Genomic DNA, 27,922 nt, shown 5'->3' on the forward strand with positions numbered 1-27,922 from the left:
CTAGGATTAACATCCAATCCCGGAGAGGTGAGTAACACTATTTATTATGTTCCCACACCTCCCCTGAGGTTCCAATTATTATATTCGGGGGGCCACAAGAAAATGAATGCTTACTGAGTAAGCAGCCATTTTCGTGTGGCTGCTGGCATGCGCAGTTGGCTCTGCCTGAGGCCTAGAACATTGAAACCCAGGACGGAAGAAGACGTAGGGAGAGGACGTTCCAGAAGAAGATGGAGGTGTCCATAGAGAGTTCTCTCGCAGCATTGGGGACACCCCCAGTGCTGTCTTAGGGCTGGGGCCCGCCCTCAGTGCTGCGAGAGAACTCTTTGCATACCGCAAAGAGATGCGCATACATGCATTTGAATTTGCATACCGAAGAAAAATCGAATTTCTACCAAATGGTGGCGCGGAGAAGACATCTAAAGGTAGGAGAAGAATAGCCTTTCTTAAGAAAGTCAGAAAATAAGGGTATCCAATGAAAGGATACCTTTAACTTACCGACCTGTCTGCATATTAGCATAGGAGACGTGATGACACCACCTGCGCTGTGACGCAGAGGTCTAAACCAGCGCAGGAGAGGGCTGCTCGGGTTGTTTTCAGAGTGACCCCTCTCCTGCGCTAGTTTAGAGAAAAAAAAGTTTAAAAAAATCTGATTGCCGCCTCACCTCATCTCATATAGTATACGTTGATTTTATGATAATCCCATGCCATATATATGGGTTTTATCCCTGTAATATAACTTATGGGTGTTTTATGCCTCTGTTCTATACCGCCTGTCTGACACTTCTGTTTGTACGGTTTTTGTCTCATTTTATTCTTTTTATTGAAGTTAATACATATTTTTATATTTTTCCATAATCTGTGTGGTGTAATTTTGAGTGCCATTCGAATTTAATTGTTGTTTTGCTAGGTCTTCTCATTCAGTGAGGCACGTATTTGTGGTTCATTATTGAATCATGCCACTATTGGGCTGAAATTTATACTGATCATAACCACTTTTTGTGCTATGTTTTTTCATAGTAAATTATACTACGAAGTGTATTTATAACACAAATACTCCCACAAAATCAAAAGTTGTCTGAAACTTTAGTTATGCTTGAAATTAGCTAGAATTACCGTATTTTTCGGACTATAAGACGCACTTTTTTTCCCCAAAATTTTGGGGGAAAAGAAGGGTGCGTCTTATAGTCTGAATGTGCCTGGCCTGGCACCCGCCGTAATAGAGAGGCGGATGCCGGGGAGGGATAGACGCCGGGGCCTGAGACATCGCTGCCCTGTCCTTCATGAAGCCAGCAGCGGGAGGAGTGATGCTATTCTGCTCCTCCGTGCCCCCGCCGCTGGCTTCAGGCAGGGCAGAGGAGCGATGTCTCAGGCCCCGGCATCTATCCCTCCCCGGCATCCGCCTCTCTAGTACAGCGGATGCCGGGTCTGCAGTCTGTCAGCGGCCTCTTCTCCCCCGGGGCCGGTCCCCACCGGCCCCGTACCTGTAGAGTTGCAGGCCGGCTCCTGCGCGGCGATATCGCAGGAGCCGACCTGTTCGGGTGACAGCCGGGAGCCTAATGAGGCTCCCAGGCCTGTCACTGCTGTATTAGTATTGCGGCTGGTCTCTATGACCAGCCGTAATACTAATAGAGAGAATGTCCCATAGACGGCAATACACTTGTATTGCCGTCTATGGGACTTGCGATCAAGTGACCGCAGGTTCAAGCCCCCGGGGGGGAATAAAATAGTAAAAAAAAAAAAAAAAAAAAAACCTTTAAAAATATATAATAAAAATATGAAAAATAAAAGTTCTAAATCACCTCCTGTCCCTAGAATATATATATAAAAGTAGAAAATCATATGTCATAAACCACCGGGTTTTTTTTTCAATACAAGGTGATCTAAGCAATAGATAGTCCCCAAAATGGTATAACTAAAAAGTACTTCTGGCCCCGCAAAAAAACCCACTCTATACATCCCCGTACAGCTGCAGGGTCACCTGTCAATGTGGCCTTGCAGCTGTTGCAAAACTACAACTCCCATATATTAAATATTTTACCATTTTTTGCTTCAAATTTTTTTTCCCCTATTTTCCTCCTCTAAAACCTAGGTGCGTCTTATAGTCCGAAAAATACGGTAGTTTTTTACTCTTCCCATTGATAGTATGCATAGATTTACTACAGCATTTTACCTGCATATATCAGTGAAGATAACATGCAGTTGTAAAGTAAGGCAGCACTATGGGGTGGGACTTTAGTTTAATAGCAGGTATTTTTTCCAGGCTACAAGTTGTTGCGAAAGGCATTCACATAAAGTATGACATTGAAGAGACACATTACTACTGAATATGACTTGGAAAAAAAAGGCATTCTTTTATATTTTGACAGGAATGCTTCTTTTCAGCTTTGGTTTGCGGTATTTCAAGCCATCATTGGTACTGGACAATTATTTTGAGAATATGAGATTTAGAGCTTATTTTCAAATACAAAGTAAGTAAATTTGCTTCCTTTTGATGTACTCTTACTACATGCCTAAAGTTTGTGAAGATCAATATGTTCTTCTAAACACTACTGCTGCTTTTAAACTATTTGTTTTATGCTTTCAGTATAATTTAAGTATTACGAGCATTTTTGATGACATTTCTATTTTTTGCTAAAATAACTTTAGATCAATAACACCACACACAAAAAAGCACTTTTCGTCTGCTACTGGGCAAAAAACCCTCGTTCTATACTAAATCATGTGTGCGGATTCCAAATCCGAAGTTGGAATTGTTGTAAAACATCAGGAAATTTTGCTATGCATAAGTATGACTAAATGAATTAAGCACTTGCAGAGCATTGAATAATTTTGAACAGAACGAGTTTTACTTCAACAATTACAGTACCTGATTTACATCAAAGTTTTCGTAGTAAACAGTGTATGAAAATGTAATGGAATAGAAAAATTTAAAAAAGTTTCGTTTTTCAGTTTAAAAGTCTTAGTTGAGCAAGACCCAGACTGTTAAAAACGCATCTGCTTTTACATTTGTGAACGGTCATGTTTTCTCATTGCGAAAACCAGCAGTAGTCCCCCATCATATTGGGATTCCTGTGGCCTAGATCTATTCTCCATTGTAGAAATATCTTTATGGAACCACTCTCCATGTTCATGACTTGTTTTTCCCAAATTGGGGGAGGGGGGGGGGGAGTCAAGATGCGAATGTAAGAAATGGATTTTCAATGACATTTGGCAGCCGAGTTGTTCATATGCTGTAAGCATGTTGTCTACTAATTCAGCAGAGTTTTCAGCTTGTCTGCTCCCAATGAAGTTCTGCACTACTTACACAAATGCATCCAAGCTGCAGGGTCCAGAGGGTTGACTCTTGTCCTGAATGTGTAATCGTGCTTTAGTTTGTTGATTTCGGGGCCAATAAAAATTCTGGCCTTTATTTTAGCCTCAGTTTTCAGTGCGCTAAACTTCTACTTCAAATACGAGAAACAATTTCCATCACGATCAAGAGCAATTACAACATTTTTCATTAAACCAAGTTTTAATGTCAAGTGGTGGAAAATAAACTTGAAGTGGGATGATCAGTGATTTGTGTTGTACATTGTATTGACCAACTGTGTGTGCAACTCTGAGAGGCCACTGTCTTATTTTGTAATGATTGCTGTCATCATGTCTGTTCCATAGACACAAGAAATACATATTCTTTGTGTACCCTACTGTAGGCCAAGCAGCAGTGCTACCACTTTCAGGTTAGCAGAAATTGTCTTTATGTTCTGAGTATTTGATCATTCCCAATTAGTCTCCATTTATCAGGAACATGTGTACCATATAACTCCATCATAAGAGCATTTGCATAAGTACAGAAACAGACATCGCTTTCCATTGCATAGTATGCAGCTAACTTGATGTGTCAACGACGAAAGTGTGAAGTTTTGGTGCCGGATAGGTCTGGGCATGTCCATTGGAATATTTCCAATATATAATACATTAATATTATAGCTGAATAAGCTTTACTTGTATAACTTAAAATCTAAATGTATCAGGCATATTCTGAGTCCATATTTGGAATCGGGGTGCGCATTTTAGTGTAAATCACATGTTTTACTCTCAGTAGCAAAATCATTGTTGCGCAGTGTAAGTAACGTTGTCACACCACCTGCCTTGAATGAATGCAGAAATACATTAAGGCTAATGCCCCACAAAGTGAGCTGCAGCAACAAAAAAAAAAAAAAAGTGGTAGAAACACAATACTGAGTTTCGGTAGGTATAATTGGCGTGCTGCAATTTCCAAAAAACGCAACTGTTTTGGAAATTGTAGAAAAATATTTGAAAAATGTGTGGATGGGGAATCCCATCCACTTTGCAGTGACTGTAAAACACAGTCACGTAGGGCCCTGGCCTAAAGTGTCACCTCCTCTTGTAATCTATTAAAAGAAATTTTATATATATATATATATATATATATATATATATATATATATATATATATATATATAGTTTAAGTTATATTGTGTTTCTTATCATTCTTCTCTTTCTTTTCTATCATTTATTCCTCCCCACCTGCCAATACGTCTGATCCTCATGCAGCCTTGTACAATTCCCGACTATACATTATGTACATTCTGATTCCAAGAAAAGGATATCACTTTCAATTTAACCCAAAGATCATAGCCAGAGAGTTGTGATCAAAGACTCAGACTGTGAATAGCCCTTGGTTGTAAGTGGTGTATCTCAGTGTACAGTGCTGGTACCTCTATTGTTCAAATGATCTATACAGTTAGCAAAGAGTATCCTTGTTTGAATATTGATAAAATGTGATCAGCCACAGAAAGGACATTTTTCTCTTGCTGACTTCTAATGGATTTTTTCTTTCTCCTGGATTACCCCACCACCACCACTTTTTTTTTTTTTTAACAATGTCCCGTTCCCTAGTTGAACTTTTTTTTAACCATACCATGTACTGTACCTAGGTCTATGAATGTAAGCTTCAAGGCTTCATTCAGATGGCCGTATTCTGATTAGTATTTTGCATTAATATTTTTAAGCCAAAAGCTTGAGTGGGAAGAGTCCTTCGTCTGAGGAACTGTTTTTATGTTTTCAAATAGAATCTATATCTACAGTTCAGGTCATCTGCATACATAGAAATATAAGGAATCTTCCAGACCATTATGCTTTTAACAGCTGTGTTTTCATCCAACAATACCTCGAAAATCAAGATAAAAGCTGCTCAAAAACATTTACTAACCTCTCTGGTGGGACCATGGTTAGAACTGAGTTCATTGTACAATCCAAGCGTGCAAACAAAGTGTGGAATCTAAGTGTGCAGACAAGAATTAGGCCAGAATGGAAGTAGACTGCCATCCAACATCCATACTTGTTATCTGACCCTATTCCATCCTTCATCCACAGGTTTGTTTCTGCCACCTGAAACCAGCATCTAAACGCACTCCTGCTACAATCAGCTCTACTACACCAAACCCACTCTTGCTCCCAGCATAACTCTAGCTCTGCTCCACCTCTGCTTGCTGTTATTATCAATCATTCTATTGGTATGTTAACCACTTTGTAGCAATTCTATTAGCTTTGATATCTCTGTACCCTGCTGTGTCCCCCCCCCCCCCCCTCTTTTCTCACTTTGCTGTCTTTGATTCTGGCCTGAGTCTATCTGCATATATCCACATCCCCATTCACACATGATGGTCATTTTACAAACCTTAGTTTGTATAAATGTAAGTGCTTAGGTCATTGTGAACTTAGATTGCACGCTTGGATTGCACAATGACCTATGTATTATCAGGGTCTGGGGTTGCTAGGCGGTTGGCACAGACACAAGACTCCAAAATGTCAGTCAAAAGGTAAAGTTTTATTCACTCAAAAAAAAACAAACAATGCAGCAGCAAAGAAAACAATACAATATAAATATCTGTCCGTCTAGGCTCTAACTAAAACATAAAATGCAGGTTGCCTCACCTATAATAGCAAGTGGTTTAAATGGTCAGGGACAGCTCCAGTAGCACAACCTTCTACGTGGCTTTCCAGCCAAGCTCTGCCAAAGTCTCCTCTTCCAGCAGACTGACTAAGCCTCAGGTGTGGACTGGACAGGCCCCACTACCAACCTACCTGCCATCCCTAAAAAAATCCAGCCCAATACACAGCACTTGAAACAACTCTCAGCATACAAAAGTTGTCTGCTGAGAGGAACTACTTCTGGGCTTTCTCATCTCACCCACCTGAGCAGTCTGGGTGAGATGTACACTCCTTCACTTTACCAGCCATCTGCTTACAGTGTGCAGGCCAGAATGGACCAGGAGGTAACACAAACTAACTACTACAAACTTATCATTTGTCTAACAGAAATGCTTCTCACTATAATCACTGTTGTTGTTCTTCTTATACTTGTACAAACCACCTCTCCACCCCAAATCAGCCATGTCAGTAATAAAATCCTCATCTCTCCATCTATCCTATCTCACCATCTGAATCTCTGCACAGCTACTCACAAACCTGCAGGCTTTCCGCCCCAGATACACACAATCCCCCCCCCCCCCGCACCCTCTCCTACATACACCTGCTGTTCCTCTCCCTGCTACTACTTCTGGTGACCTATCTCCTAATCCTGGACCACCCCAGCAAGTCCCTACTGTCAGCTCTTTCCCACACTTGGCATCCGCGCACGGAACCCCCTAAATCTTAAACCTATCTTACTCGCTTCGGCTCTTCTCCCTGTCCTCTCCGGTGCACTATCGAACACTCACTCCACACATAATAAAATAGACTACATCCACGACCTCTTCATTTCTAATGAATTTACATTTCTCGGCATCACAGAAACATGGCTGACACACTCAGACACCGCCTCCCCTGCTGTCCTCTCCTATGGAGGTTTGCAATTCTCGCACACTTCCCGACCCTCTGACGTCACTTATCTCAGCTGACGAATTTGCCTCTTATTTCGAAAGTAAAATTGACAGCATCCGATTCACCCACCCCACACCCCCAGCAACCGCTCTACCCAACTGCTCGGTGCTCCTCATCCTTAACCTGTTTCTCTACCATCACTGACAAAAATCTCTCCTCCCTAATCTCTAAATCCCACCTCACCTCCTGCACTATTGACCGATCCAGCCACATCTCATCCCCCAATACAACGTTCCAGAAGAAGATGAAGGCAGCGCTGGAGGGCAAACACCCTTGCCCTCTTCAGTCCACCTTAAACTGTGCTGTTTGCTTAATTCACCTCACCCCCTTTATTCATCGGCTGCTTCCCTCTGCCAATCCCTTCACTGGCTACCCATAGCCCAGCGAATTGAGTTCAAGTTACTAACATTAACATACAAAGCCATCCACAACCTGTCCCCTCCATATATCTCTGATCTCCGGTTACCTGTCCACACACAACCTCAAATCCTCCAAAGACCTCCTACTCCACTCTACTCTCATCCGTTCCTCACACAACCGTCTCCAAGATTTCTCTCGTGCATCCCCCATACTCTGGAACTCCTTACCAAGACACATAAGACTGACCCCCCTCTACAACCCCCAATAACACTACTGTCACCACATCACCACCCAAACAGCCTCTCCCTCTCATCCTGTCTCTATCCCTCTTCCCTCATAGATTGTAAGCCCTTGCGGGCAGGGCCCTCTACCCCACTGTGCCAGTCGATCATTGTTAGTATTAGATCTACCTGTATATTTTGTGTATTGTATGTAAACCCTCAAATGTAAAGCACCATGGAATTAATGGTGCTATATAAATAAATAACCAATAATAATAATAAATGAATAAACGTGCATGTTGAATTTTCAACATAGCTGTATCAAGGCTATTTTTACAGTAATTTACAGACCTGTATTTTTATATGGAATAGAATTACTTTTTTTTTTTCTTTTTTTTTTTTTTAGATAAAATTATGGAATTTTTTTCAAAACTGAAGTTGTTTTTTTTTTTACTGTTCATTATGGACATCTTAATAAATTTATTCTATGGATTGTTGTGATTGTGGTGATCTGTTTTACTATTTTTCCACAATTAAAGGGATTCTACCATTAAAAATCTTTTTTCTGTGGCTAACGTGTCGGAATAGCCTTTAGAAAGGCTATTCGTCTCTTACCTTTAGATGGGATCTCCGCCGCGCCGTTCCTTAGTAATACCGGTTTTTACCGGTATGTAAATTGGTTCTCTGGCAGCGCAGTGCTCAAAATGCAATGAGGGCGTCCCCACTGCTGCCTGACAACAGGATCCTGCGCCGCCTTTGTCTTCTGCTGGATCCTCCCCTTCTTTCTTCTGACGTCTGCGCAGTTGGCTCTGCCACTGAGACACTAGTAGAGCCGACTGTGCATGCGCCCAATTGCGGCCTCGGAACTATGGCGCGCATGCGCAGTCGGCTCTACTAGTGTCTGAGCCGACAGAGGTGACGCCGCTGAAGAAAGAAGGGGAGGATCCAGCAGAAGATAGAGGCGGCGCAGGATCCTGTTCTCAGGCAGCGGTGGGGACGCCCTCATCTGGGGCCCGCCCCCATCGCTGCAAGAGAACTAATTTACATACCGTTAAAACCGGTATTACTAAGGAACGGCGCGGTGGAGATCCCATCTAAAGGTAAGAGACAAATAGCCTTTCTAAAGGCTATTCCGATGTGTTAGCCATAGAAAAAACATTTTTAAAATATGGTTTAAGCCGTGGTCCCACATAGCGAAATTGCAGCGTTTTGGCCCTGGCAAAAAATTGCAAAGTGGATGGGATTAGCTAGAATCATTGCAGAAAAATCTGCAGCAGAATTGCTGCAATTTCAAAAACGCAAGCATTTTTGCATATCCCATCATGTCAATTATACCTAAGGAAACACTGGCGTTTTCCATATAGTTATAATAGGGACAGAGGAAGTCTCTGCGGACTTTCTGTGAAAAGTGCTGCAGAAAATAAGTGTCAGAGTTGTCAGTTATCTTACCCCAGGACCGACAAGGTAAGACACACATGAGTTAATACTTCCGTGTATCTGGACAGAGCCCTGTGAAGTTCCGCCCAGAAACAGTTTATTGTATAAGCTCAGATACATAAAACACATCCATCAAAATACGGCAGGCCAGTAGCATCATTTTAAGTTACATGAATAACCATTTTGGGAAATTAAGCTAGAATACACGTCAGTTCTGGAAAGGACAAATACTGTGGGTCTGTATAACATATTTGGGTTCTGTGGGTTGGTCACATTGTATGAAAATGATAAACTCTAGTTCCCTAAATAGCTGGCTATAAGTGTCCAATCTATCACTATCATCCTTGCACAGGACAAAAGGTCCATATGTTGATTAGAAAACACTTTGCAATGTTACACAATGTGAAGATGTTATATAATCTGACCAAATGGATTCAGAGACTCACTCTCGTTCAGAAAGATACAGACCTTTGTCATATAAGAATATAAGTACACATATAAGAAAAGAGAATTACTCTAACAACTCCGCCTTTTTTATCATTTTTATACAAGTCACATGGACAATTCCTAACTCCCTTCACTCAGTCTTCCCCAGGATAATGCCACTTGCTATGTGGGGCCTTGCCTAAAGTAGAAAATATTTTTGTACCGTTTTTCATGGACCCAATGTGATGGCCATTTTTTAAAATAACAGTCACATGGACATTATAGAGTCAATATTCAATGGGTCTATTCAGATGCCACTAGCTATAGCCATTTGTCACGGAAATCGTGTATGTTAGTGTTTTGCTGGCCTTGAAAAACAGACAGTCAGGAAAAACAGACATGTGAATAAACACCATTTGAAGCTTACCTACTTGCTACAATTTTCCAGTTGTCTACCTCAATACCTTAATCATTGTACACTGTAGATAACTATTTCAAATGACTATCTCCTTTATATAACCTAGAAAAATGGTTCTGGTATCACATGAAAGCTGAGCTATATCACTATTTAAAGACACGGTCAGGAATATGATTTTTACAGCATGAATCACTGTATATAAAGGTCAAATTCCTGACTGTTTTTACGGATTTCCCTGTGTGACAGGATTAGCTTGGCGATTGTCGTCTTCTAAGATAGACGAGCACTTTTGGCTCAGCAGTAAACTGATCACTGTGGGGTTCAGTTTCGGGACTGTCATCTGACCTATATGATACTGATGTCTTCTGGTATGGAGCGGTCATCAGTATCAAATATCTTCAGAACTAAACAACTCCTTTAACAGTGTGCTGCATAGGGACAAGATCACACAAATACAGCCTATTAAACTTAGTATTGACCATATGTGAAACTGCGGCCTGGCCTAGAAGGACCCTGATGTGGAAGACACAGCTGCAGGACGACCTGTTGCTACTTTCTGCAGCATCGCTACCACAAAGAGCACAGGAAGGGCCCAGAGGGAGGCGTTTTGGCGTGCTGTGCATCACGTGCCGATGCTCTAATTAGCTGCAGGGACCTTTACCTGCTTAACCTTAGTCAGCCAGTAACAAGTGAGGCTGAACAGGGTAAGCTACACATCTGTGTGTATGTATGTATGTATGTGTGTGTGTATACGTATACTGTATATAGGGCTCTATGAATATAACTGGAATTACTTATATAAGAAGGCATTAGGGGGCAATATATACCTAAGGGGTATAATATAAGGGCACAAATGGGCAGTATTATCAATAAGAGATCATTGGGGTTAGGATACTTTGGACCTTAACAGATGTTTGAAGGGACTCCTTCACTATTTAGTTTGCATGCTGTCCTGTTATATAATGATTGTGTAATGTAAGTACAGCCTCGTCCTATAGAAATATATAGGATCAGGCTGACGTTACATTGCATGGCCACTATGAAATGAACAATACAATGTAAACCGGGAAGGGGGAAGTGCATGTATATATACAGTGGTGTAACTACCACCATAGCAGCAGAGGCAGCTGCCACAGGGCACAGGACATTAGGGGCCTGGTGACAGCTACCCCTGGCTGCTACCCCCGCTCTTATCACAGACAAACTGTTGTAACTGCGATAAGATCGGGGGAAAACTTGTAGGACCTGTAGATGAAGGACCTTGTGTGACGTCAGCTGTCACATGACTAGGTGGGCGTGTCTTTATAGCCAGTGCAGTCCTGCAAGAGATGAAGAGAAGGAGAGATGTGGTGCTAGGTAATGAAGGGGAGGGGGGAATGTGAGATGCAGAATGGAGAGTGTGGGTGTGTCTGTTTGTGAGTGTGTATATATGTGTGGTCTGGAGGAGGGGAGAGGACAGTGTCCTGATATCTGTGTATTAGGAGGAGGGGGAGATCAGTGTCCTAATATCTGTGTATGAGGAGGAGGGGAGAGGACAGTGTCCTGATATCTGTGTATTAGGAGGAGGGGGAGGTCAGTGTCAGTAGATGGATCAGTAATCTACACATGGTTTGTATTCAGACTTGCCTGCAATTGCTGTTACTAATCACTGTCTAATAGTAGTCAGGGGGCGCTCTGTGTATTGTATTGTATTGTACTGAAGGGGAGGGGGAAGTGAGATGCAGAATGGAAAGTGTGTGTATGTATGTGTGGTGTGGAGAAATTGAGGAGCAACAGTAACCTAGGGGCAGAGATGGAGGGGAGGACATGAAAATGGGGTAGAGATAAGGGGTGCATGAAACTGGGGGCAGATGGAGGGAGGGCATGAAATGTCATGTGACATCCGTGCATTATTAAAGATGGCCAACACCACCAAAGACTGCAGCGGAGCCGAAGACAGGTAAGTAACTTTTTTTTTATGTCTGTATCTCCCCTTGGTCTCTTATTATACACTTGGGGTATTTTCAGACCCCAGAGTGTAATAATCGTTGTTCATAGGTGTTCATTATGGGGTATAATACTGTGTGCAGGGGCCACAATGGGGTGTACTACTGTGTACAGGGCCCACTGAGGGACATAATAGAGTGCGCAGGAATGCGGGGTTGGGGGGGGTCGGTCGGTCAAGGTCTTCGGTGTCGGTCAGGAAGGGGGAGGGGGCCATGTGTGTGTGTGTGTGTGTATATATATATATATATATATATATATATATATATATATATATATATATATATATAGTCGCGGGTACCAGCTAATATATATATATATATATATATATATATATATATATATATATATATATATATATATTAGCTGGTACCCGCGACTTCGTCTGCGGTGATTGTAGTAGTGGGTATATACAGGCGCGGGTAAGGTTTTCGTACTGTGTATAAGGTATGGGATATAAAATGTAACTGTGTATCTTGTTTTTTCTGTAATTCTGAGAGCACATGAGACTTTTGTGTTGAATGTAATTTGTATTTCAGCCGCTATACGGTGTTGGTATAAACTGTACATAGTGTCTTTGGGACAGAGGTATTTCAGGTTAATATACTTTGATATACGACATTGTATGATTTGTTATTTTGCGCCAGTACATGTAAGTTTTGGGCACAGGATACCCTTGAGCAAGCAACATAAAGTCTGGCCCTGTGCATGACAGTTTAGTAACTCCATGTGCCTCTTATTAATAACAATTAACCCCATCATGTCCCTCACATTAACCCCTTTGTAAGAGTTACTGATAGAGATGAGCGAGTACTGTTGGGATCAGCCGATCCGAACAGCACGCTCGCATAGAAATGAATGGACGTAGCCGGCACGCGGGGGGTTGAGCGCGCCGGCTACGTCCAAGCGGAAGTACCAGGTGCATCCATTCATTTCTATGGAGCGTGCTGTTCGGATCGGCTGATCCCAACAGTACTCGCTCATCTCTAGTTACTGATATGTCAGAGACTTGGAGGTAATAATTAAGTATCTTCATTACTGAGGTTTTTTATTAGTCCCTCCATATGTCTCACATATTAGTAATCTTTATATGAGGCACACAGGGGTTAATATGAGGGACATGATGGGGTTTATTCCTATTAATGTGAGGCACATGGAGTTACTAACACTAAACTAATAACCCCAAATGGCTGACATTAATGAGAATAGGAAGTAAAGGAAGGTAGCTGTGTGTTTCTTACTTTCAGTTTGCTAGCAGCTTCGGCAGAAGCTATCACTATAGCAGGCACAGACCTGAGCGATTAAGCTCCACCCCCTGGGTTTCCTGCACCCCTCTCAAAGGGGAGTGTCCTTATGCCTCAGCTCTAGCAGCCCACTGAAGAGACTCGGACTTCATTTAACTCTTGCAGGTCCTGTGCTGCTGGCGTTCCAGTGAAATATGGCAGGAGTGCCACTCTTGGCATGTGTGCCAGGGGTTGCTGACCTCTGCTGTAGGGGGTAATATGAATTTTGTGGCTTGCTATGGTCCAAAGTGTGTGAGATTGCAGAGATAGTGATGTGAGTTTGGGTTTTGTGGGGGTCCTGGGAAAAATGTATGTGCGCTATTGTGACAACAAGTAGCCTATTGCGCAATCGAGTGTAGTGACTATGTTTGTGGAAAATTTCAGCCAAATCGGGTTCCAAAGTGTGTGAGATTGCAGAGATAGTGATGTGAGTTTGGATTTTGTGGGGGTCCTGGGAAAAACGTATGTGCGCTATTGTGACAAAAAGTAGCCTATTGCGCAATCGAGTGTAGTGACTGTTTGTGGAAAATTTCAGCCAAATCGGTGGAGCGGTTTTTGCGTGATTGACCGCCAAACATCCGAACATCCAAAGTCACAAACCCACAAACATTTCACATTTATAATATTAATAGGATATATATATATACACATATATATATATATATATGTATATATATATATATATACACATATATATACATACACATATATATATTGTGACAGGACCAGGGGAAAAGTGGTAGAAGGGGTATACATTTCTCCCAGGTTCCTGTCATACACAATCTAGGTGCAGCTGAGCATAGCTGTGCTCCTGGCTGGTGGGTTTTACCAAATCCCTGGAAAAGGTCTGGCTGCTGGAGTAGAAGTATTGGGTGTGTCTATACTCCACTCAGCCACTCCAGGTTTTGAGATGTGTGGGGTTAATTCCTGTGTTGTGTATAAAGAGACAGCCCACAGATATATGGCTCTGTCTACTCCTGGGGAAAATACTTGTAAGTAATACTGCTGTTTTGTGTTTAGGGAGCTGTGCAAAAGGCCTAGATCACATAGTTAGGTAACCTGTGTTGAAGGTAGAGGCCGGACGGCTAGGACTTTATTTTGCATTGTTTATGTTTTGTTTTGCCTGGAAAAATCCTAAGGGCTAGTTCACACGTGAGTATAAGGGGAGGTTTTTGACAGCGGATTTCGCGTCCAAAACCTCCCCTTATAATGGTGGTCTATGGAGACCGCCGGGCTTCTGTTCTCCGCTAGCGGCGAGCTGCTGCTAGCGGCGAAAAGAAAGGACATGTCCTTTCTTCAGGCGGAAGCCGCGCAGGCTCAGCCGCGCGGCTTCCGCCCCCGGCAGCTCCCTCCTATGTCGGCTCATTCATTTGAGCCGACAGCAGAGGGTTAAGCCGCGACAGCGATGGTCGCGGCGGGCGGGTTTTGACAAGAGAGAAACGTGGCTCGCCGCGTCTCTCTCTCTGTCAAAACCCACGCGGGCAGTTCACGTGTGAACTAGCCCTAATAAAACTGGTTGCGGTCAGTTGCACCATACTTGGCTGGATTGGACTTTCATTTAGTGCCAAAAAGTGCTCAAGACAGCGATCCCTGAGCTAACCCCGTTACAATATATATATTTCTTTTTATTGGAAAAGGAAACAAAGATGTCTGTGCTGCAAAGAGACAAGTCCCAGCTGGAAGAAGTAGTCATGGCAACTCAGTCCAGACAGAGACAAAATGTGAAAGATTACAATCAGAGACGTCATGAAATGTTTCCTGTTCTGTATTCACCTAGCAGAGCCCTGAGTAGAGACAGCATATGGTATAGTGATAGTACCTGAGATGGAGGTCCATTGGGCATGTCCTGAACTGAACCCTTATCTACATCTCTGGTTAGGACCATCCGGGTGTGTCTACAAGGTGTGGTCATATGTTTTGTTTTGTTTTTTGTTTGTTTTTTTACATAGTAGATGAGGTTGGATGAAGACTTCAGTCCATCAAGTCCAACCTATAACCCTACAATCCCTACAGTGTTGATCCAGGGGAAGGCAAAAACCCCATGAGGCTCATGCCAATTGCCCCATTTCAGGGGAGAAAAATCCTTCCCGACTCCAATCTGGCAGTCAGTATAAAAACCCTGGATCAACGTGTCCTTAAAATCTAGAGTTCATAACCTGTAATATTTTTATTTTCAAGAAAGGCATCCAGGCCTTGAACTTGGTCAGTGAATCCGCCATCACCACTTCCTGGGGCAGAGAGTTCCAGAGCCTCGTTGTTCTTACTGTGAAGAATCCCCTTCTATGTTTCTGGTGAAACCTTCTCTCCTCCAGACGTAGAGGATGTCCTCTTGTCACTGTCACTGGCCTAGGAGTAAAAAGATCCTTAGAAAGTTCTTTGTGCTGTCCCTTCATGTATTTGTACATTGTTATTAGATCTCCCCGTAGACATCTTTTCTCTAAACTGAATAACCCCAAGTTTGCTAATCTATCGTTGTCCTCCAATCCACCCATTCCCCTAATACATTTTGGTTTCCCATCTTTGCACTTTTTCAAGTTCACTTATGTCTTTCTTGTATATCGGGGCCTAAAATTGCGCACAATATTCTAAGTGTGGCCGTACCAGTGATTTGTATAGAGGCATAACTAAGTTCTTGTCATGAGAATCTAGACCTCTTTTCATGCAACCCATAACGTTATTTGCCTTGGCAGCAGCTGCCTGACACTGGTCATTAAAGGTAAGCTTGCTGTCCACCAAAATCCCTAAGTCTTTTTCATTGACAGTCTTACCCAGTAATTTACTATTAAGTACATAGTCATACATTTTATTACGTCAACCAAAGTGCATTACTTTACATTTGTCAACATTAAACTTCATTTGCCAAGTCTCCGCCCATGCTTCCAGTTTCCTTAGATCCCCTTGTAATATTCTACTATCCTCATTATTATTACCTTACAAAGTTTAGTATCATCTGCAAATATGGCCGCCCTGATTCGTAAACTCTCTTCCAGGTCATTAATGAAGATATTAAACAAGAGGGGACCTAATACTGACCCTTGCGGCACCCCACTGGTGACTGTGGCCCAGTCTGAATATTTACCATTAACAAGTACCCTCTGTTTCCTATCAGTGAGCCAGTTGCTAACCCAAATGCATATGTTTTCCCCAAGTCCCAACATTCTCATTTTGCATACCAACCGTTTATGTGGAACAGTATCAAAAGCCTTTGAAAAGTCCAGGTACACCACGTCTACTGCATTACCCATGTCCAGTCTTGAACTGACCTCTTCATAGAAGCTGATCAGATTAGTCTGACAGGACCGATTCCTCATAAACCCATGCTGATTGGGTGTTATAAGATTATTTACATTGAGATACTCCAGGATAGCATCTCTAAGAAAGCCCTCAAATATCTTTCCCACCACAGAAGTCAAACGTACTGGCCTATAGTTTCCAGGTTCCCTTTTACACCCCTTTTTGAAAATTGGCACCACATTTGCTATTCGCCAATCCTGTGGAACAGACCCAGTCATTACTGAATCCTTAAATATTAGATACAATGACCATGCTTAATTCCCTCATAACTCAGGGGTGTATTCCATCTGGACCGGGCGATTTCTCTATTTTACTGTTTAATGTATGTAAAATCTGTAAATCTAGCCATGGGGCACATTCACAAACCAGAGTTTCAGTTGTGTGTTGGTTAGATTTACCAACCTGCACCTTATAGCAGGAGAGGAACTCGTAGAAGTATAGTTATTAGAGATGAGCGAGTAGTACTCAATCGAGTAGGTATTCGATTGAATAGTACGGTATTTGAAATACTCGTACTCGATCGAGTACCACTCGATGTTCGAATGTAAAAGTTCGATGCAGAACCAGCATTGATTGGCCGAATACTATACAGTCGGCCAATCAATGCTGGTTCTTCTCCTACCTTTAGAAGTCTTCTCCGTGCAGCTTCCCCGCGGCGTCTTCCGGCTCTTCATTCACTCTGCCAGGCATTGGGCCTGGGCAGAGCCGACTGCGCATGTCCGCTTGTAGTGCGAGCATTTTCCCCCCATAGAGTATAATAGGATTCGATATTTGATTCGAGTAGTCGAATATTGAGGGGCTACTTGAAACGAATATCGAACCTCGAACATTTTACTGTTCGTTCATCTCTAATAGTTATCTATTCTAGCCTCCTGCCTCCCAGTGACTTATTGTCCCGTACTGATTATAGTGAATGCGCCTTTTACTTTCAAAATCTGAAATCCCTAACACACATTATTGTTTTGATTATACAGAGAAAATGAGAGAGACAGAGAAAATGAAAGGAAATCAGGATATTAAAGAAGGCATTGCTAGGATAAGGAGCTAGTATTATTATTTTCTTTGCTTAGGCCAGGTTCACATCAGCGTTCGGGTTTCTGTTCGGGGAGTCCGCTTGGGGAGCCCTGAACGGAAACCTACTGTATATGCATTAAAAAGCGGTTACCGAGGGGCCACACAGTGGCTCAGTGGTTAGCACTGCAGCCTTGCACTGCTGGAGTCCTGGTGTTCAAATCCTGCTAAGGGCAAAAAACCATCTGCAAGGAGTTTGTATGTTCTCCCCGTGTTTGCATGGATTTCCATCCCATATTCCAAAAAGACATCATAGGGAAAAAATGTAGATTGTGAGCTCTACGTGGGACTCACAATCTACATAAAAAAAATAAAATAAAATGGTTACCTCCAGGAAACCCGCGGACCCCATAGACCATAATGGGGTCTGTGTGGTTTCCGCTCAGTGTCTGCACAAAATATGCAGAGAGAAAAGTCCTGCAAGCAGCACGGAAACACAAACACTGATGTGAACCAGGTCTCGGTATTCTTTTAAAGAATGAAATGTCAATTAGAAAAAATATTTACTTATTTGATATCCTCATATTTTTAACGACTCATACAGAGAAAACAATGTTTTGTTATTGGTAAACAATATATAATAAATAGCCTAAAAAATGGGATTATTGTTTTCAAATAATTTGAATGTAAATAATTTCTATTTTCTATTATAAAATATCACTCTGCAGCAGTTTAAGCAGTTGCAGAAGTTCGAGTTAACTCTGCTACATCTGTATGTTACCTTTTCAGTGTGTTTTAGCATTTAGTTTCAAATTATTTGAAAACAATAATCCCATTTAACTATGGAGTAGACTGTCGTATGTATGTATGTACAGATTACATTACCACCAGGGCTGGCTCCAGGTTTTTATGGGCCCTTGGGCGACAGAGCCTCAGTGGGCCCCCTTGTAAAGGAGGTGGGGGAGTTGAGACACTGTGCGTCGCAGATGAAGTGAGTGACGTCACGCAGGAGTGTGGCATCACCAACGCCATACTTCTCAATTTTTAAAGAGTAGAAAGGGGTAAAATGCTCTGCGCGCCGCGGAAAATTTGGCTCCACCCACTTTTATGTTTACTCCGACCATTCTCATTTATTTATCATGTGCTCCCACACAGTATAATCCTCCTACAGTCACCCGTAAATTATATGCCCCCCCTCCATCTCTCCCCCAGTTTCATATACACCCTTCCTCTGCCCCCAGTTTCATGTCCCTCCTCCATCTCTGTCCCCAGTTTCATCACGTTCTCCCCCTTCATCTGCTCACAGTTTCATGTCCCCCGTCTCTGCCCCAGTGTCATGCTGTTCCACCCCCCCATCTGCCCCAGTGTCATGCCGTTCCCCCCCTTCCCTTCATTTGCCCCCCCCAGTTTCATTGGGCCCCCTCCATCTCTGTCCCCAGTTTCATGCCATTCTCTCCCCACCCCCTTCATCTTACCCAGTGTCATGCCGTTCCCCCCCCTCCCCTTCATTTGCCCCCCAGTTTCATGGGCCCCCTTCATTATGTTCCACCTTAATATTTAATACAAAACAAACACTTACACTCACCTTCCATCGCTCCCGACGCTCCTCTCTCTGCTCTCTCACTCCATTCACATAGGCGATTAAAGCAGGAGCTGTGAGCTCAACTCCTGCTTTAAAGCTGCGGCCTGGCTTGCGTGTGTAAGCGTGATGTGATGACGTCATCGCGCCTACACACGCACGCCGGGCCATAGCTTTAAAGCAGGAGCTGAGCTCACAGCTCCTGCTTTAATCGCCTATGTATTCAGCTCATCAGCATCCACCGGACACCGATGAGCTGAAATCGGGACAGGCAAGCGCTTGGGCGGGCAAGTGCCGGGGGGCCCCCAGAGGCTCTGTGGGCCCCGGCACTTGCCCGACTATGCCGTGCGCTGACGCCGGCCCTGATTACCACTTATAGTCCCCTAATACATCAGGTTCACAGAATAATATCAAAGGCCCAAATGTTATCTGAAAAATAATAAATACTCCTCCTCTCCTTCCCTCACCTCACTTTTTCTGGCCTCTTGGGGGCATCAGCAGCCTGGCGTCACTACTAATGCCTGTGATTGAGCCTCAGTAGTCATGTTTGGCACATTGATATCATGACAATTTGATGCAAGTATGGTATTCATTGATGTCATAGTGTGCTGCTGACTAGAGATGAGCAGCTGATCCGAACAGCACGCTCCCATAGAAATGAATGGAAACGCCTGGCACGCGGACTTTGCCCGCGGCCGGCTGCTTAACCCCCCGCGTGCCGGCCGCTTCCATTAATTTCTATGGGAGCATGCTGTGAGCGTGCTGTTCGGAACGGCTGTTCCGAACAGTGTTCGCTCATCTCTACTGCTGACATCACCCAGGAGGCTGGAAGATGCCTGGGATATGACATTGGGTGCTGTGAGGGAGCCCAGACCCCGAGAAGCGAGAGAAGATGAATATCGGGTTTATTATATTCCAGACCTCCCCTACACCTCTAATTATTATATTCTGGACCTCAAGAGACCACAGATTATTATAATGGTTTGAAGGTTGAGAAACCCAAACATTTTGGGTTTGTCCGAAGCCGAAATTTTGGGAAAATTTGTAATGAACCCAGTTCATTATAAACCAGTTCACTCATCTGTATTAAAGGATTTTTCCCATCAGGAGAATTTATAGCTAATCTGCAGTTATGATAAGACTCCTGTTCTTAAGATAGATGTGAGTCCAAGAGGCAGAATCTGCATCTATGGAACATTTACGGCCTACCCTATTATCCCAGATGGGAAAACAGCTTTGAGCTATAATTTGAAGGTTGTGAAATAACATATATTAGAAATATTACAAAGAAAAAAATTAGGATAATTGGAGATAAAGCAACAGCTAAACTACAAGCCAGGCTATATTTTCACTAGTCAACTCAGTTGTCTAAAGCAATAGTGTTTACAGAGTGGCACTTGAGTGGGAAAAAAAGTTATTTTAAATTTTTTTTTTATTGCTTTATGCAGTTGAGCTTTACTTTTCTACTCTGCCCTGAGACAAAGTGTGGGATGGTTGCTTCAAGCTGATGCTTTAACAGCCTCTGACTGAATATACAATGTGCAGGAAACAATTATTGCCAACACAATGTTTACCAATGCTTACTCATTGGCACAGCCTATACTGCATGAACAGAAGCCAGCAGGGTGAAGACTAGAGTGTAGGTCAAGTGATCAAACAGGAAGAGTTGAAGCTTAATATTATGTAGGGAAAAGAATAGAGTTGTAATCTTAAGGTAAGTAGATGGTTAGGAGGAGAATAGTATGGGTCATGGGAAGAAGTCTGTGTGAGAGGGGCAGGGCCGGTTCCAGGTTTTTATGGGCCCTTAGGCGACAGAGCCTCAGTGGGCCCCCTTGTGGAGGAGGTGGGAGTCAGGACACTGCGCGCTGCTGCGGGCGGACGAAGCAAGTGACGTCACGCAGGAGCGCGGCGTCACCTACGCCATACTTCCCAACTTTTGAAGAGTAGAAAGAGGGACAAAATGTGCAGCAAATTTAGCTCCACCCACTTTTATGTTGACTCCGTCCATTCTCATTCTTTTTTCATGTGCCCCCACACAATATAATCCTCCTACAGTCACCTGTAAATTATATGCCCCCCTCCATCTCTCCCCCAGTTTCATGTCCCACCCTCCATCTCTGTCCCCAGTTTCATGCCGTTCTCCAACCCTTCATCTGCCCCAGTCTCATGCCGTTCTCCCCCCCTTCATCTGCCCCAGTGTCATGCCGTTCTCCCCCCCCCCCTTTCATCTGCCCCAGTGTCATGCCGTGTCCCCCCCTTGATCTTCCACAGTGTCATGCTGTTCTCCCCCACCTTCATTTGCCCCCAGTTTCATGGGCCCCCTTCGTTATGTTCCACCTTAATGTTTAACACAAAACAAACACACTCACCTTCCAACGCTCCCCCGCCGCTCTCACTCCACTCACATAGTTGTAGGCCCGATGTGACGTCATCACATCGCACCTACAAATGCAGAAGCCGGAGTGCAGCGTTAAAGCAGGAGCTGAGCTGTGACAACTCCTGCTTTCATCGCCTATGTATTCAGCTCATCAACGTCTGACGGACGCCAATGAGCTGAAATCGGGACAGGCAAGCGCTGATGCCGGCCCTGGAGAAGGGTCATGGAGAAACTGTATGTGAAAGACAGAAGCATTGTGGAGCAGTCTGTGTGAGAAAGAGGAAGAGTATGGGTGAGAAGTCTGTGATAGAGGAGGAACCTCGGGGGCAGTCTGTGTGAGAGATGCAGGCATGGGGGAGTAGCACATTAGTGAGGGACAACCATGGATTCGATATTTTAAAAAGGGAGCTATTATATTATTTTTCTAGACCAATGGACATGACTAATACTGATCAAAAATCGAAAACGTGTGTGGTCTTAAAGAGCATGTATTAGACTGGTTTCACAACTAACATTGTAGTTATATTCACTTTTACGCTGGTTTCTTAGACGTGATATTTGGTTCACATGTGAGCTGGGCTTACTGGCTTGTAGACTATGCTAGAAGATAGGCTTCTATCATATTATGATTCTAGAAGTCCCTGCCTCTCCACTCCTTAGTATTTGGTAGTGAATACAGTACAGAAAAGTAGGTAGGGGAAAGACATAGATCACTATACTGCTAGGAGGTTGTCTCCAAGAGGTAACGTAAAGGCCAGTAAAACCAACTAACACATGGACCAAGTCTCACATCTGAGAAACTAGCCTGAAAGCAAGAAAAATTGCAACATGTAACGGCACAGTGAAAGAAAATAACAATTTTATTGCTTATTGTTATCTTTCATTGAGGGTAGTGTACGACATTGTGTTTTGTATTTGGTGACAGATCATCTTTAAGAGATATGCTTGTGATAGACATATGATGTGCGTCAGTTGAGTGATCCTGTGTCAATTGGCTTCAATTTTCTAAACTTTGATGGGCCATCACAAACCAGTAACATTGGCCGTAAAATGTGCTTCTTTAAGTTGGGAGGAATTTAGCTAGTAAGTACGGACCGGGCCCTCTGCTTACAGAGTGAGCCTATAACTACTTTTGACTGGACATTTTCACTCCTATATCAGTGATGAAACTTTGGTGTCCAAGGCCGAAACATACCCTGCTTTTTCCCGAGAGTGGTTGAAAAGCCAGGACTTGGTGCTAGCTCACACTGGTCCACAGGTGAATTATCTGGTGGTTCTCCTGAGATGGCATCTACACACTGAGGAAATCCGCTCTTCTTGGGCCTGACCTTGTAAATATTTGTTGTTGCCTGAAGTCTGCTGTTGTGTGGACACCTATTCCTAGCTCTAAGGACTAAGAGGACCCCAATCTAAGTCAAGAACCCGGCAGCAAGCTATTGACAGAACCCCAAGATAGAAAAAGTTTAGGCAACAAACTAGTACTCGTTTGTCACTGCAGTTTTAGGAAATTTTCAGGTAGTAATTCCATGCAGTTGTACAGTGGGCTCCTAGTCCCACACTCTCTTCAACACAGTGCTGCCTCACAGTCTCTAAAAGAATTTGACACCAAAGCCACCATGGCAAGAGAAGAAATGAGTGGCTTGAATTTCCTTCCCTTGTTCACACTGCTAGCCCTAGATATTGCAATTGTAATGGAAATACATATGATCAACCATTGTCTAAGGGCTTGAAACATAAGGTAGGCTAGCAAGTAACTGCAAAGATGTTTGAAAATGTCAATGCAAGTCTGCAGCTGCGCAGAGATTGTACAGCTGTAGAAGAGGGAATATGGCTGTCAGTGACAGCTGGACTCCTCATAGAGTTTATTATCATACATGCCTTCTAGATTTCTGTATATACAGCTGGACTCCTCATAGAGTTTATTATCATACATGCCTTCTAGATTTCTGTATACACAGTGCGTAATGTGTACTGTGTATAAAGATCAAGAATCATGAAGGTTCTTTCTCCCAGCCTAGCCTGTTATCACACTGGGCAACTGCAGCAGAAAAGTAGCTCTGCAATGAACCTTAGGAGAAATCATTCCACCTGTTACCGAGCCTTATACATAGACCCTACTTATATGGGAAGACCGCAATATAAAAAAAAAAAATGCTGTTGAAATGCCTCGCAAAATTCTTTTATGACCTTATAAGGGTTGCAATGGGTAAAATAAAAACTAAAAACAAAAGACAATTTGGCATTTGTGGTGTTTAAAAATGTAAAAACAGACACTTTGCAAAAGCATATTAAGAACTGCCTTTGTAGCAACCAATAACAGCAAAGCTTTTTATTTATTTATTTTTTCCAGAGCTCTATTAGACATGATTACTGTCCCCCATTAACTATGAAAATGACCAAAACAAAATAGACTAGCTATTTGTATTAAAAAAATATATACAGTATATACTTGTGCATAATAACATTCAATAGTGAAAAAATACAGCTTTATACACTACAAAAAAATAGCAATCAAAACTAATAAACTGCTTTTTTTGTAACTCCCATAGAGTTGCGTGAAACAGTAGAGCCCATATCTGACTGCTGCTCCACATGGACCCATTATCTATATGATTATGCAGAATGAGGAAGGTCCCCTGTTCTAGTGAATACTTAGTAGGGGTTTAATCTGTTGGATTCTCCCTGATCTAGCATTTATCATTCATCAGTTGAACAGTTGCAGGCTCAGACTAGGTACCCAACAAGATACTGGTGAATTCCCCGGTGGGCCTCGTGCCTTTTGGGGACCTTACCTTTTTTAATAGGCAGTGGAGGTCTGGTAATGGCCCCTTCATTGACTTGCCTATCCCTGCTCCTGCTCACTGCCGTCTTCCCCTTCGGCATCCAGAGGGCCCCCATGCACAGCACATTACATCCTCTCTGCATGATGTGCTACACACAGAGCCCATTTAGGCTGATGAGGGAAGAAGAGAGCAAAAGCAAGGATTGCTAAGTGAATACAGCAAGCTCTGAGATCCGGTTATTAAAAATACAACAGACTACGCCACCCAGTTCGAGAAGTGGTTACTTGACCCAGTTCTGCTAGTGGTTGAGCTATAACCCCTGCTGTACCACTCCTGTGACTTATAGGTCACATTAAGCCTGTGGCGTACAAGTTGAGACTCCATACTTACCTGTCTTCTCTCCCTCCTCTCCTGCTCCTTTCTGCTCGAGCATGACATCACAACATTGCGCCCAGAGCAAGAAGGAATGGGACTAGGGAGCAGACAGGTAAGTAATGACCTAATACTGCTAAAAGAGGCACCAGTTAAGGGGCCACTGTATGGACCATTTAGTGCCCCTTCCCTGGTCCCCCCCCCCATACTGTGACCCCCCCTCACTGGACCCCCCATACTGTATGAGGAATAGAAATGGAGGTTAATATCCTCATAGATTGTAAGCCCTTGCGGGCAGCGCCCTCTATCTCACTGTGCCAGTCGGTCATTGTTAGTATAATATTTGTTTGTATATTTTGTGTACTGTATGTAAACACCCAAATGTAAAGCACCATGGAATTAATGGTGCTGTATAAATAAATAATAATAATAATCTTGTGGGGGGACATTAAAGTGTGTGACTTTAGGAGATAATATTTATGGGGTTGTTCAGGCTTAATTTTTTTTATGGCCTATACACACTGCCCCAGACCAATCAGCTGTATGGAGCCACTTCCGGCCCCGTCCTGCACCCAAAATGGGGGGCCAAAAGCAGAAAGCTCTATCCAGGGCCTGGGCACCTTCTCTGCATCTCAGCACTTATTGAAGTCAGTTGCTGCTAAGCTGCAGTGAGGATGCTGGGCTGCTATACAGCAGACGGAACTTTTTGCTTCTAGCTCCAAATTGTCAGGATGGATGCTGGAAGCAGCGCAATACAGCTGATACGGCCAATTGGTCGCCCTCTATCAATTAAGTACCAGAAGATAGGCCATAAAAAAAAATATTAGGCTCAGACAACCTCTATTCCCCCTAATGCTCCACACACTTCAATGATGATATCCCCCATAATGCCCCCACACAATATAATTGCCCCACCATTTGGGCTAGCACTGTTGGGGAATGGAGGAATCTGAATGGCATTTGTGGGGTTGCATGATGAAAGGCCTGATCACATGGTCTGATCATGTCTCAATGCCTTTTAAGTGAATGAGATGAGCTGCAGTACTAAGCACAGCCACCGCACAGTTGTACAGCGCTATACTTTATTAGTACTGAAGAGGAGTGCTGAGCCACTTTAAACAGCTGTGTAGCCAGGGGCTTTGGTGTAAGACCCCTGCCGATCTGATGGCCTCTCCTAAGGTCTGTACTGGTCTGAAATAGAAAAACGAAGTGTTATCTTTCAGTAGTATTTGTCCAAGAATGTGATAAACATTGATATTATTACTTTTTATAAGGTACCACGGATGAAGATTCACATATGGATGAAATGCCTTTGTGTCCTGAAATTCCACCTAATTTAAGTAAGTGGAATCTGTTTGTTAAATATCACAACCTTATGTTATTTAATCTTGCAACACATTGGCATTGTAAAAAAAGCAAAAAAACAAACCTATAGAAAACAAGTGCTATTTTTCATTCTACCCATGGAACACTACCTCTTTTTTTTAAAAAAAAAATTGTTTATTTATGAAAATTTTAACAATAAAGCAATACAGCAAGACCAATAAACCAGTACCTGTCTAAAAAGGAACAAGGAAAACCAATACAATGAGGATATGAAGAGAATACAAATGGCAAACCAGTAAAAAAAAAGAAAGGGACACAGAAGACAAACACAGACAAGACAAGACAGGGAAAGGGGAAGGGAAAAACAACAAAGAAAAAAACAGAGGTTCCAGGAAATAATGCAATCACAAAGGCTGAGCGGCCCAGAATGAGTCCCATAAATCCCAAAGGGCATGAAACCGCTCCTCCTCATCATTAAGCACAGCTGTCATGTATTCCAGAGAGCGCGCATTCCTGATCCTGCAGTATAACTCCTCTAAAGATCGGGGGAGTCGACTTACGCCAACGTTTAGCAATCAAACACCGGGCAAAAGTGAGAAGAAACAGAAAAAGTCGCAGGGCCGGCTTGCGCAGCTTCACCGGGGGGAGGTTAAGGAGATAGGTCTTGGGGGATAGGGGAAGGCATATTCCCAGAACCCGGTGTAGAAGGTTCCCAACCTGAGTCCAGTAGGGGAACAGGGAGGGGCATGACCAAAACAAATGAAAAATGTGTGCAGGACGAGCACCGCATCTCCAGCAGCAATCCGGAATAGAGCTATCAAAGGAGTGGAGAAGAGCTGGCGTGTGGTACCAATGCATCAGCATCTTGAAGAAGTTTTCTTTATGGACCACACAACTCGAGGTCTTAAAACCTCTGCTCCAAATAAGGGACCATTCCTCTGTCGAGATAGGTTGACCCAAATAGGCCTCCCATCATTCCATATACGGGTGCGTAGGCGGGACATCAGGCGAGGGGTCAGATAAAAGGTGATATATATCGGAGACCAATCCCCTCGTTCCAGTGCCAGCTTTACATAGTCTCTCAAATAGGGACGTAGGGACAGGCGCCACAGGACCCCGGAAAATAAAAGAAGCAAGGTGGGAAATCTGGATATATGTGAACTCACTGGACCCAGGAAGGCCAAATCGGGATCGCAGTTCGGCAAAAGATAGCAAAGAGCGAGTCCTATAATCAATAATATTGGCTAGCCGAAAGAGGCCTGCCCTCAACCAAGGGCCAGCCACAGGTCCAGTGAGTCCAGGCGGAAAGTGGGAATGTAGAAGGAAGGGCGTCATGGACGAGCTGGAGGAAGAAATAGGAAACCGGGTCGTACAGGTGCGCCAGACATCTCTAGTGAGTGCCATAGGACCCAGCAAGCTAGCTCTAGGGGGCGAATGCGGATTAGACCAAATCAACGAAGTCAGCCAAGGTAGAGGGGGGAACACGAATGGGTAGCGCCTAAGTTTTAGAGGTGTTAACCTTGTAACCGGATAGACGGCCAAATTTAGTAAGGATAGCATGGAGATTGGGGAGGGAAACATGGAGATTAGTAAGGGTAAGGAGGATATCATTCGCAAACAGAGAAAGCTTAAACTCTCTGTTGCGGACCCGAACCCCAGAAGGAACACTACCTCTTTAAGGGTTTCTTTACACATTTTTTGTTTATAGAATTTTTGTGATTTTAAAGAATTTTATGTACCGTATTTTTCGGACTATAAGACGCACCTAGGTTTTAGAGGAGGAAAATAGGGAAAAAAAATTTTGAAGCAAAAACTGGTAAAATATTTAATGTATGGGAGTTGTAGTTTTGCAACAGCTGCAAGGCCACATTGACAGGTGACCCTGCAGCTGTACGGGGATGCATAGAGTGTTTTTTTTTGCGGGTCCAGAAGTACTTTTTAGTTATACCATTTTGGGGAATATCTATTGCTTAGATCACCTTTTATTGAAAAAAAAAAAACGGTGGTTTATGATATATGATTTTCTACTTTTATATATATATTCTAGGGACAGGAGGTGATTTAGAACTTTTATTTATTTCATATTTTTATTATATATTTGTAAAGCTTTTTTTTTTTTTTTTTTTTTTTTTTTTTTTTTTACTGTTTTAATCCCCCCCCC

At 43.1% G+C, this 27,922-nt stretch overlaps 2 protein-coding genes across 2 annotated transcripts in view; both read left to right on the forward strand.

Annotated features, from left to right (window-relative positions):
- The window catches only part of ANKLE1 (ankyrin repeat and LEM domain containing 1), a 315,425-nt gene that overhangs the window by 73,044 nt on the left and 214,459 nt on the right, over positions 1–27,922 (forward strand). The gene's annotated exons all lie outside the window — the stretch shown is intronic.
- LOC142213676 (beta-1,4-galactosyltransferase 1-like) overlaps positions 27,095–27,922 on the forward strand; it is a 46,694-nt gene continuing 45,866 nt past the window's right edge. Inside the window, exon 1 of the mRNA XM_075282139.1 lies at positions 27,095–27,230. Within this exon, the coding sequence (XP_075138240.1) occupies positions 27,095–27,230 (136 nt within the window). The remainder of the gene's footprint in view (positions 27,231–27,922) is intronic.

This window comes from Leptodactylus fuscus, chromosome 1, assembly GCF_031893055.1.
Source record: "Leptodactylus fuscus isolate aLepFus1 chromosome 1, aLepFus1.hap2, whole genome shotgun sequence".
NCBI classification, from domain to species: Eukaryota; Metazoa; Chordata; class Amphibia; order Anura; family Leptodactylidae; genus Leptodactylus; species Leptodactylus fuscus.